The 13,045-nt window shown below is 34.7% G+C and overlaps 2 protein-coding genes across 2 annotated transcripts; both read right to left on the minus strand.

Annotated features, from left to right (window-relative positions):
• Window positions 1–734: 734 nt before the first annotated feature.
• On the minus strand, window positions 735–4,029 carry LOC143471135 (lipopolysaccharide-binding protein-like). The gene is made up of 13 exons (XM_076969513.1): window positions 3,851–4,029; window positions 3,648–3,762; window positions 3,406–3,552; window positions 3,002–3,113; window positions 2,784–2,912; window positions 2,639–2,702; window positions 2,248–2,374; window positions 1,998–2,142; window positions 1,728–1,813; window positions 1,440–1,584; window positions 1,198–1,360; window positions 988–1,067; window positions 735–869 (listed from the first exon to the last, which is right to left on the minus strand). The coding sequence occupies exons 1-13, from the start codon at window positions 3,990–3,992 to the stop codon at window positions 828–830; spliced, it is 1,497 nt and encodes a 498-aa protein (XP_076825628.1). The 5' UTR covers window positions 3,993–4,029; the 3' UTR covers window positions 735–827.
• A 5,351-nt stretch (window positions 4,030–9,380) lies between these two features.
• LOC143470727 (cornifelin-like) lies at window positions 9,381–11,183 on the minus strand. Its single transcript, XM_076968995.1, has 4 exons — window positions 11,041–11,183; window positions 10,554–10,671; window positions 9,935–10,092; window positions 9,381–9,635 (listed from the first exon to the last, which is right to left on the minus strand). Exons 1-4 carry the CDS (start codon window positions 11,047–11,049, stop codon window positions 9,525–9,527), a joined length of 396 nt encoding a protein of 131 aa, XP_076825110.1. The 5' UTR covers window positions 11,050–11,183; the 3' UTR covers window positions 9,381–9,524.
• Window positions 11,184–13,045: the final 1,862 nt, after the last annotated feature.

Genomic DNA, 13,045 nt, shown 5'->3' on the forward strand with positions numbered 1-13,045 from the left:
AGACATATTTTTAGCATCAATTTAGGATAGTGATTTACTGTACCAGTGGATTGCAAAGCAACATGAAATTTAACCTACGCCAGCAAAAATTAGAAATTGTGAGGATTTTTAAAGTAGGCCTACTTATAGGCTTATTAGGCTTTCTGCTATTTATCCACATAAAAGTTGCTTCCCCGTTACTTAAATTTTTGTTTCGTAAACATCAGTTTAAAGTGACTATAGTTGATGGGTGAAGTGGAACCATTTCAGTGTAACTAATGTAGCTACTAAACACCAAATTATAACAAATATAGCTACTAAGTACCATACTGTAGCTTATCCGTGCCTAATGTAGGCAATAAATCAGTTATATTAGCTACATTTTGATATGTAGATTGGTCAGGCGAAGTGCATTAATAACTAAATATAAGTAGCATTTGGTACAGAAACTTCTTTCATTTTGACACGGTCATTTCAAAAGTAACTCTCGAGCCGATAACTTTTGTACACCTCTGGCCAATTTCATCTGTTTAGTTGTGAAGTTTTCTTCAATTTAATACATTAACCAATACCGGATAATTTTAAGTAGGAGTGAGTTGAGCAAATTTTCAAAGTTGTGTAAAACGAATGCATATAGTTGCCTAGAGGCGAAGTAGATAAATCCTTTTTAATCTCGAAAACACTTGCAGTATTTGCCAAACCGGTCCTACGCTGCTGATGAATCATTAACTGTGGTTAGAAATTCCGGCCAGGTGTTCTTCAAAGTTAACTTTTATTTATTAATCAACTTGAGCATCTCAATAACTTGCTCAACCTGTAGAAGATGTTTCTTACTTTAGATCACCATCTCAGTTAGCCAGTTTTAGATCTGTACCAATCTCCAAAACACCCTGCAAGTAATTACATCGGATTAAATCAAAACTTGAATGTAGCTTCATGAATGGTTTTTAAAAACGGTTTTTCACTTATGTGCTTAACCCTCTGTGGCACAATTATTTTGCAACCTACCTCCTTCAGCTCAAACGATGGCATCTCAAAAGCGATTACTGAAATTGCATTGGGCAGCTCGTATCCATTCTCAAGTATACCTCAATAGAAAGTCAAAACAGTTAAGCTACTGTAACATAAACATAAAGTAGGCTAAATGCTTGTGCTTTTACAGACTCTTAAAAGTTATACTGCATAAGTTATAGGATGCCCAATGGTGAAAATAATTACGGTTTAGAGCTGGAACAACTGCATTTTGCAATAATGTATTCAAAATTGGTTTCAATACAGTAGCTGGAAGTCCTTCAGCTGTTACACTGTCCACAGCCGGTTGAGTAATCTTTCCGGTCACGATAGTGTTGTTTAGTTCGACCAAAGCAATGCCCGTTGCGTACTGCACAAAAAGGCAGTTTAAAGTCGGTGTCCATGATTACTACCTGAAGTACAATTTGCTCTGTAGACCTATAGCTTACAGCAGTTGCAGTAGCAACAGGTTCAACGCTACCATCGTCGAGTATCACTTCAACATCTATGCTGTAATAACCTGCCATTCGTATTTCACCAGGAGCAAAATTCGCAGATGGAGGGCTTGGTGGATACGTTGAAAGCTGAATTGGTCTGAAATAAAAGCTATACATACACTCACGCCATTCAGCAAAAAAACAACAGTTAGACCACAGCCTCACGGTAGCGGCATAACAGATTCGAGTAAAAAAGCAAAGAAGCTATAAAATAGAACAATAAGAATATCTTTCAATGACCTTCCGTTATACTTTGGCTCCTTCAAGGCTGGTATCAAGAACGTTAGCAAAGAGTCAAACAAATCACTTCCCAGGAGGTCTGAGATCTGTAATCACTAATCAGTAAATGTTTGTGCGCAATTCAAGTTCTGAAGTATGACACAATATATATATATGGTTAGGCTATAGATAGCCTTTATTACTCACTTAGCATTTAAATAATCTACTAACATTTTGAGGCAACTTAACGAACTAGAAAAAACTTAGGGGTTTAATTGTATTTACAGTTACCTGGTCAGGGTCTACTTGGTAGTGGAAGAATTCGTTCACCGAAAGTGAATGAAGTAAAGTTTTGACGACGTAATCACTAATAGAAACTCGGGCCATCTCATCAGTCAAAGACAGGGGCGGAGTTTCGGTGGGGCTGATGTCATACCTAAAGTTTTTGTATTATTTAGAGAAAAATTGGAAGTGATTTGCTCTAAAACATTGATATTTCTATCAAAATTGGCAACAGAAAAAGTTAGTATTTTTCTATTACATAATGTCCGGATTGTCGTTGGGAAAACATCTTCCATGAGTGAAAAACTGAAAGTAGTCTTCCGTTGTAGCAGGTTCACAAACAAATCCAAGAAAGATGCTTGTGTCGAAAAACAGAGGAACTATGACTGCATGAAAGCATACATAGTCGCGTTCTTAGTACTACGGTAAATGATTTTCGAGCCTGAGGTGGTGATTAATACAGCTTAGTTTTGATACTAGAGAATTACAAAAGTGGTTTTTCTTAGAAAAATACTTGTTGAGGTTTAAAATTTGTCGTCTCCAAGAGATTACTTCGTAACGATCACTTTAATAAGTTTTTGCAAATAGTTCTGGCTGCAATTGTAGCCAACTGTAAGTTGTAAATGACGTTCTAAAAAAGTTGTTCATACATGGTGTGCTGTTGATATATTCAGTTGCTTGACCTTCTACAATGTTTTTAAGTCCTGGACATATCTGAAAAAATTAAGCTTATAGAAAAGTACACCAACGAAGTTGCAAACAAAAATGTTTAAAAGTTATTATAGTGGGTCTTACTTGGTCCTCAAGAAAACCTTTTATTGTATTGGATGCTATATTGGCCAAGAAATTAACGATTCCACCAAGTTTGGAGTCCACATCCAAAGACAATTCACCAATACTTACTGAGCAATCTGAGGGTATCATCTGCAGTAGGTACAGAAATAAGTTGCCTGTTTTATTGTTAATTCATATAGCAAAGTCCAGCTGTTAAAGCACGATTTAAGCTTGATTACCGTCGGTTTTCCAGTGGAGCTGTCGTATCCTAGAGTGACAGACTGGGTTAAACTTGCTTCGGTTACATCTATGCGAAACGTCCCGCTGTCATCCAGTTGAATAGGAACTGAACTACAAGATTTGTTGGAGAAATCGTTATGTTACATCTGGTATATATTAAAAGCCGCTACGTAATTTAAGGATGTTAGGCTATATAAGGGAAGCATTGGCATATGAAATGCTGCTGCTGCGTATTTTCACCAGATAAGGCTATACACTCTAGAATCTAGATGCTATTTAAACACAATTAGATTTCACAATAATATCGAAACAAACATTTATCTAATTATGCATTTTAGAAAGTAGGGCAAATTTACTCGTAACTTATATGTTATTTTGTTTATATTCTATCTAATTTACTTACACGCCAAAAACGGTAAATGGAAAACTTCCTGATGCCTCCCAGTCCCCATTGACACTGATGTCTGCTCCACTTACTGAGATTGTTGCACTATTTGGAGGAGCCGGAATGAGCGAGATACTTCCCGGATTGATATCCAGAATCGCGACTCTGCCAGTTAAAGACACATGTTCTCTTTATAGGGGAAATCCCCAAATTTATGTTATACAACACGGTACTATGTAGTGTTGAGGCTTGTCTCTTACTTGCTGAATGCATAACTCGCAGCACCTCCGTTTGAGAATTCGTACGTGCCATCAAAATCCGGAATCGTGAGTTTGTCCAAGTTGTTTTGGGCGTAATTTATCGTTACATCTCGAACTGTAAAGCATAGCAACATATGCTGCTTATTTCTTATAACAGTTCATACTAAACTTGACACAACCCAATTTACATCTAACATTCTTACTTAGGTCCAGGCCTCGTTTGTGGACTCTTAGTTTTATGCCGGCTAAGGATGTGCCATCGTCATTGATCACTCCTTCCACAGCCAGGGCAAGATAACTCAAAAGTAAAAGCAGATTTAAAGCAAACATTTCTGCATGCAACATCTAATCTAACTTATACGAGTTGATCTATATAAAAAGGTAAAACAACTTAAGCAGATTCCGTTACTGCTTTAAATTTCAACACCTATGTTGTGAGAAAACAAGTACAATTCAACCACGAACGCTTCAGCCACGTTCTGTTGATCATCATGTATTTTGTGCCTCGACAACGTTTTAAATTTTTTCACATGTAATGATTATAGTAACAACAGAACAGATCGCCGCAGGCTTTAAAGTTTGAAAAATTTACTCTGAATAAGTTGTTTTCTTTGAAGTTAAATATCTCCTAACAGCTTAATGTTATGCAAAGACCACAAACTATTGGAGCCTCACAAATGCAAAACCCAAGAAAATCAACTAAACTTTAATTAAAAACATAATGGTTTATTACTCAAGTTAACATTATGGCCATTGGTGCAATTATCGCAAACGATAATGCTATTTTGACATAGCTTTTTTATGTCGTTTGCTTGTGATCCAGCGCCAGTGGATGCATTCTGCTTTCTTGCCGTGTTTTGCCGTGCCGTGTTTGACCCAAGTTATCTATTGGTACTTGATCTATTTTACACTGTACATGGCTTTAAAAAGCGACGATGACGTCAAGCATATGCTCCTGAAGCAAACACGTGTGTTATTGTTATACTGTTTGTCGCATGTAGCCGGTATTCAATTATGCAAGTTGAATTAATTCATCGCATTTTTCCTCCGTAAACAAACCTTTTTCCTGTCTAAACTGACTCTCACACTAGGCTACGTTATTATTCAACTTGACCGGATTGAATAATATCGCTGCAGTTTGCAATTGACAAATTAATTAATTGCCTTTATAAAGAGATTGTACATTGTTGTTAAATTTATTAAAGAGTTGACATTACACAATTTATAGAGTAATGAGTTTTTTTACGGGAAAGTTATCGATCATAACTCTGCACCGCCAACACTTCTATTTATTGCTTGAAATCGGCCATAAACATCACACAGAAGTGTTGTTGCAATGTCCGCTTACTGAGCAACCTAGTGTGGTTTCAAAATAAATTTTTATGCTAAACAGATCATTGAAATATGATAAAATGCTACCTACGATCATCGAGACATGCAGAAGCGCCGATGTTATGCATCCCAGTCGATAGGGAATCAGTGTAAAGACCATAAACCTATGCCTGCCTGACTTAAAATTTCGCACGAACCAAAATAAACACTAAAGTGAAATTTATCATCGGTTCTGATTTCCCAATTCAACTTAAAACAGCAATTACGACATTTTATTAGCAGTTAGCAATTACGACAATATTGTCGTAATTTCAACTTCGTTTTGGACTTGTCCTCACTTCGAGTACATTAACATTTCCATACTTCTTTTAGACGAAAGTAACGTACCTGTGCATATTCACTATGTGTTTAAGAAAAAGATTAGCTAATTAGTGCTTTAATAGGAAACAATTTGCAGTAAATAACTAGTTTTAAAAGTTTCGTTGTTTTGAGATTAAAGCGTTTTATAACGAGATTTATAGAATTAGGTGACTTATAGCTTTCACCCTCCACCTTGCCTCATATCGTCATATCTATTTGTATGATATCTCGTGTTGTTTATTTCTTACCTTTGCCTGATACACTGTTTAATCGTATGTATTGTGTTAACTGTTAACCTACAAAACAGTTACAATATCTGTTTGCAACTTAAACATTTTCATTTGCAACCACTTCTGACCGAAACCTGATACATAGTTTACAACTTGATTTATACGTATTTACAGTATTTGAACATTGCTCTGACGAAGGACTAAAGTTCATGGTACTTACTGAAACCATTTCTACACCACATACGTCATATTTTTTGATGTTTGTTTAAATTGTGTTGCCCAAACTTGAAACTGTTCAAAAGGATCACTAAACAGTGGAAAACATCATATATGTCTTTCCATTGGGGACAAAATATTACTTTTGGACTCTGCATCACGCTAAACCAGAAAGAACACTTAAAGAGTTTCTTACATTGATGATGTCGAAGTTTAATCAGTTTATTTTGGTTTGAAAAAGGGAAAGCCCTATGTTGACAGTTAATCGGCTTCTACGGTAATTCCTTGGTAGTTTTATCTTTAGCGTTGTGCGTTGCCTAAGTAACTCATTACTTATATATACTTATTTATACAATAACTAATTAGTTATTGCTGCAAAGTGTGAACAATGATTTTATGCTCATATACGAGCATATCAGAATTATATAGATATGCATATAGGCTAGAGTTGGTATTTTTTGAAGATTGGTATTGTAGAAGTAGTTGCCGTGGTAGGTCTAAATTCTGATCGTTATTAAGTTATAGCACCACTGCAGTTAACACTATGCATGATTTAAGCTCTGTATTCTTTACAGTAAAGATTTATGCTGTTTTTTTCTGTCTGTTGATATTTGTAAGCCTATTATTCCTGTTTAAGCGTGCTATAACAAAGTTAAAACTGTTATTTGAAAGTGTTGAAGATGCAGAAATCATATCTTTGTGTGTCATAGTAGAAAATATGGCAGCTGAATGCAGGAGATTCAACAACGTGCACGCCGAACTTTTTTATTTTTACGCCAATTCATAATAAAAAAAAAACAAGAATAAGTTGGTTGCTTGAACGCCAATCTACAATAAATAAACAAAGATTTAAGGCTTTGGTACATGCCATCACACTAAAATTAGCGACTTTGCACGCACGATTTCTTGTCCAAAACTGTCATACTTTCCATTCGGATTAGATTAGAAGGTCTAGGAGCATGATTCTCCAAAAAGATTTGGACTTACAAGGTATAGAATGGCGCAGAATGCATAAAATTAGTAGTATTAGCAGTGTAGTGATAAGCACTACATTATACAAAAGCATTGTTTTATTAAAATAAATACAGCACCAGTAAATTAATTACTAGATTAAGCACCCTTACCTGAAAGATGCACTGGAGAACCTATTAAAGGCCTACTAAGTTGAAACATCGGTTTATTTTGGATAAGTTGTGAGAAAAAGAATCACAAAGCGGGAAAATAAGCTTTGACTGAGCAAGATATAAGACAGCTGAACGTTACTCTAACTTGGTTCGCAGGTGACATTATAGACTTGTAGTGAATTGAATGTTGACTGTTACTCATCTTGTACAAGTATATTGCATAGGACTTAACTCTAATGTTTTTTTTATGTGATTTGTGCTATTTTTGATCAGATTCCAAGAGACAATCCTATTTGTAAAAACATAGCAAAGCAACACTGTAAGTCGTGAAAAAGAAAGCAACACTGCTTGATAAGTTAATAAATACCAAATTACAAATACATCTAAACAGTAGCTATTACTTCATAATACTGTAGGTCTGTTGAATTGTTGGTTGGTTTTATAAGCTGTTTTGAGAACTAACATTTTTAGGTAATGAAACACCTGAACATCTTTCGTTGCACATTTTCGTTTTAGCTTACTGCAAAACTGAAGATTGAACACAATAAATCTAATTCTAAAAGCAGTACACATCTAGGCTAGATTTTAGCGCGCCCAACTTTAGCTGAAAGATTGATGTAAATTATTAGCTAGCTTCAGTCTGATTTCGTTTTAAATGCCGTGTGTTGTGGTACCAGTTAAAAACGAAAACAAATGCATTTTACATCGGCTTTGAATTGATAAAAATTGAAATAAATTAGTAAAGTAGAATGCAGTTAATACATCCACGATAACGATCCATACCATGTTAATGATTTTGCTATCGATTGTGTTGATTTTTGTTATTGTGTGCTAAAATTTTTTCCAATGAATCAGTTAATGTTTTAACAGTTATCTTCAGTGTTGCAGTTGATTTTGCCTACAGAGTTGATGTTGTCTGAACCGTGTTAACCAAATTTTATAGTAAAATAAAAACAGGATATAGTTTTGCACTCTGAAGGCTAACTTTATTTATATTTTTAAAAATAATTATATAAATAAAGTTAACATTTAGAGTGCCAAACTATAGCCTGTTTTTATCTTGCTGATTGGTTTAGTGTTTGAGTATAATTAATTGATGTTACAAGTTATAGGTACTTTGGTTGTACATATGTTGTGATGATGCTACAAAGCTACAATTCCCAAAATCATATACTGTTATTACTGTAATGGCAATTAGCTCAAATCGTTTTTTCCAAAAAGCTAGGGAGTAGTTTGTGTCTCAACATTAAAATAAAATATGGGCTATGATCGATATGATAACGATGAGGTATTGCCACAAAGGTTTTACAGGCTAACGTGGTGATGTTAAATATGTTGTTTGTAAGTTATTTTCACTCTTCCAAAAGACGGATCTGCCATAATTTCGAATTAGCGTCAAGCTTAGCGCAGACTTTTTCCTCCAACCATTCTTAGCCTCATTTGCAGTAGGTAAGTAAGTTCGTTTTGCGGCACATGGTGCCGGTGCGTAAATGCAATACGTACTTTTGCTTTACCATTTCCTATTAGGCTACGAACAAATACCGTTAGAAAACAACATACTGTTGATGTACTTTCTTAATGACTTCATGCGACTCCATTGTCTGCAATTTTCTTTTATCGTTTTTTGTAAAGGGCATTAAACAGAAGTTGTAAGAGCTACACTTCGTCTAGGTTTCCAAAACTTGCAAATTGCAATGAAAAATCCTTGGTAAAGGTTTTTTTCCACTGCATGTATTAACTTGGTTCTTGCAAATAGCAAGCCACCTAATTAAGAATTGTCTGAAATTTGTAATGACGTAAACTGATAGATGTCTTGCTCCACAAAAGCGTCTGTTTGACGTAGTTGGGCTAGAATGTTCCCTTGTACCTTAAGTTCGATGTTCTTTGGACCTGCCAGGGCTTATTTAACTATTCAAAACTTATCCTGTATTTTACTGAGCAATTTTGTGTTTTAGTTTATATGTTTGCCTTTTCTTTTCCTTCTACTCTTTCTTTCGTATAAAACATCACAACGGCTGCTTATAACATATCGTGTTTATGGTTTTGAACCTTTCCACGAATCAAACTTTGGTACATATATTTTGGACTCTTTTTTATATTGGTAAAGTTAGGACGTTTAAGGAACGTTCAATGGTGGTAAACTGCTCATACAAACGGTTAATTAAGTGATCACAGTATGTTCAGTTTCGTAAATATTTTATAACTAAATCGTAACTTTTTTGATATTACATCAGCGCTGCTGTCATAATTTCTTTGGAGCAATAATTTCTGTTTATACAACTTTTTTAGTTATATTCAACGTATGTAACAAGTTGCTTTGCCAAAAGAAACATTTAAATCTCACTTAAACTTTTCTCGGTTGTTGTAACACTTTACAGCACATGACTTTATAATTCATTACTGTATAATGATTTCTCTAATGACCTTCCAATTGAAATCAAAACTTTCTGTAACTGGTCAGGCCGTGAAAATTCACTGTATAAAATCTTTATTGATACTATAACTTGCACGCTAAAGCTATATATAGGTGTACCCTGCAGTACTATTTTATTACTACAGAGTATATAAACTTAGTATAGTAGCAGTCTTTCAAAAGAAAAATAGAACCAGCCATGTTAACAACACGTATCTTGGGGATAACCGTAGTAATCCATTTCCCGGGACAGCTGACACATGGCGCACGGAAGACAGAAGCAAACTTGACAAGAATCATTGCAGATGCTTCCCTGCAAAAATTAACAAGAAGGAATTGTCATTTTGTAATAATATATGTTTTGTTCATTATTATATGAAACCAGAGGATATTGGTTCGGGAACAAAAAACTCCATTTACGAATGTATCTCCAAGAACTAAGAGACATGAACATCATCAGGGAATTTCTTGTTGTTTCACTTTTACATAAAGTAAATCGAAGCTTCCATTAAAATAAAGGCTTATTCATGCCGAAGCTGTTTGAAACTTTTTTCTTAAAGACTGCTCATTAGACATAAGGAGATTCTGTTTCAATTAATTCTGATTTAGAACCTGAATTCCATGGGTTGCTCTAAAACGTGACCTCATCGCCAAGTGTCCACCCGGAACGCATCCTCCTTGAAAACCAGAATATCCAACACAGCAGTGTTCTCCCATGCGTTGAGCGAGGCAGGCGTAGTGCCAGTGTCCAAACCAAGATATACAACAACCTAAATTTTATTTATGTTATAATTTGATGAATTGTAAGAAAAATGTTGCGATCGGCAATTATATTTTGGCAATTTTTGGCTTTTGCAAGAAACTTTTTATAAAAAACTTTGTTTGAGAAAACAAATGCGACGTAAATATAAATTTCTTTGGATCTAGATTTATGCTTTAAAATTTTAGGTTGAATTCCATTTGCTTTTTTTTGTTCTTGTTCTAGAAAATTGGCAAATTTCTGCCTATTTCAGCTAAAGTATGGTAAAAGTTACAAAAAGTTCAATGTACTGTAGTTTAAGAGAAGTAATAATAAAAAAGCTTGAATTAAATGAAGATTAAACCAAAATACTGTATATAGCTTATATATAAGTACAGCTTTGCCTACAAAAATACTGTGCGTTGTACAATAAAATAATAATAACAATAGCCTAACAGATGCAACATTGCACTTAAAAACGAAAGATCATACAACTTCTCATATCTTCACAACAATCGCACAGTCCTGTACTCCACGACTTAGCCGTTGGCTGTTGTGTTACAACAGTCGTAGACACAACAGCAGGCTGTGACGTTATCACTTGAGTGGTCTGAAATAAGATTTTTTAAATGAGTTTTTTCAACAAAAACCATTGTAGTCAATTTTGCAGCTATACAAAAAATTACAACGATTAATCACCTCGAAGCTCAAGAAAATATTCATAAAACTGTCATTAAAGTTTATTTGTTAAGTATATTTGTGCTCGTTTATCTTTATTATATAATGTTAACTTGCCCCCACCACAGCTATACATAAATTAGTGTTTCCTGTTTAACTTTAAAATGAAGTTTTGCTCTTTTTTGACAACAAACTGACAAACCTGAAATTTCTTATCAAGTTATAACTTATGCTGTAATTGAATGACGCAAGTTAACCAACACTACAAAATTAACAAAATACTTAACACTAACTTACTTACGTTCATCATTTCTTGTTAAACGAATGTACAATCAAGTCTCTAAGAAATAGATAATAATGTATTGGGTGCGTTTCTCTAGTATCAGAGTTAGAATTCCGTATTGGACCACTTCTACAGAACACTTTTTTTCATAACCGTCATTTGTTACGATAATAACAACAACCAAAAGAAATAACAAAAGCGAATTTATCCTTCTGAAAGTTTTATCAATTATATTGTTTATTTATGTAAACCAATGCCAAAACCGTTAGAGCAAGCGTGAAGCGGACAATAAGGGAAAACCAAGAGAAAATATTATTATTTTAGATTAGTTTGAATGAAAACAGCGTCGTTTTGTTAATCGGTTTGAAGTTCGAATCAGTTACCAAGTAACGGGTAAACAACCTTACGTCTTTATTATAACAGTATTTTAAATATAGGAATTGATCTGAAAAGCAAAGTTAAGCATAAGTCATCCCTTACATTTACCATCAGGTGGCGGCTTCACCGATCAATGGAGTGGAAACGTTGAAGGTAATAAAGGGCCTGATTAAGATGGAATGGTTCTCCTTTCAATGTTTGCAGTAAAATGATTCAAATCAAAAGTTTAAACTTTTGTGAAGAATAAGCATTCAAAATTTTAAAGCATAGTTTTGTTGCTGTTACAAGTCCTGCGTATTTAATTCTGCAATTATAACGTAGGACGAGAAAAGAACCTTGAATTATATTGAAAATAAAATCCTTTGTCATGATCGCATATGGCAGTGTATAGTGGGCAAATGGGTGGGTGTAACACAGTATGTTTACAAACTTCGCTTCGCTTTATTACATGTGTTCGGTTGGCACATTGCTTTGATCAAGCAAGTTGTTCAGGTTGTTTGTTTTTCTTTGTAAGCTCCCAGCACGCAATGTTAGTGTGAAAAGTGGTAGTAGGCAAGTAGTGTATTTGTAAAGATAAAACAAATTTTCAACAGAAAGCTTTTCTACAAACTGTACATTGTACAAGGATTGTGTAAAAAGGCTCGTCAATATTGCCGGTTGTTTGGGCTGGTTGGATTTACAAGTAGCTGAGACTCGTTTACAATCTCACACACGTCTCAACTAGACGCCTTCCTACCCGACTCGCTATTTCAAAGTTTCACTTCCGAATGAAAGAGATCGTCTAATTTGCTACAGTGGATCCAAGCAAAAGATAAACCATGATAAAAAATGGTTATTCAGATTGTTGTGAGTCCAAACGGCCGTGATACAACCAAGACTGAAATAAGAAGCTATACGAGAAGACTCGACAACACTCACCAATTAAGAACGCCATACATTAGGCACGGGAGTAAATTGAAATTTGGCTAGGAATGAAAGCGATATAATCGTAGTACGATGCACAACTACAAACAATAACCAGAAAGCAGTTAAGTGTCATAAAATTCTACAGATTGAATATTTTGTATCATAGACTAACTTAAATTAAAATGTTTCTATTAACATACAACACAAATTATTGTGAGTTAATACCGTCCGGATAATGGCCAAAACGTTTGGTTAAATTCTCAAAACAAATTAAAAATCAAACTGGCATCAGTATTTCAGCAAAAACCTCTACAGCGTATTGTCACTATAGATATTGGTGTTTAATTAAAAAACGAAAGCAACAAAACAATGAATATTCCAAACAAATTACGTTGTATTGCATTACGTCATCATGATAACTTGGAACACAAACTGATGCCATTAAAAGAATCCCAGCCTTTCTCAAACGTCATTTTTGGGGATGAAAAATTATGCTTCTTTGCTTATTCGAAAGCTTTAACTCGTAGACTTCAGCACGTCATAAATTTTTAATGGTTTGAAGAAAGAGTAATTTCGAACAATGGAGTCCCTGATACCAAGTGTAACTGGGTGAACCGTTTCTCTGCTATAGTCTGCTCTATCCCCAACCAAGATGTCAAGCCATTCTATGCCACAATTAGAACAAGGCATGAAGCTTTTTTAATAGAAAAATGGCTGCCTTTGAAGCTGAAGACAATGT

The sequence above is a fragment of the Clavelina lepadiformis genome, chromosome 9, assembly GCF_947623445.1.
Source record: "Clavelina lepadiformis chromosome 9, kaClaLepa1.1, whole genome shotgun sequence".
NCBI classification, from domain to species: domain Eukaryota; kingdom Metazoa; phylum Chordata; class Ascidiacea; order Aplousobranchia; family Clavelinidae; genus Clavelina; species Clavelina lepadiformis.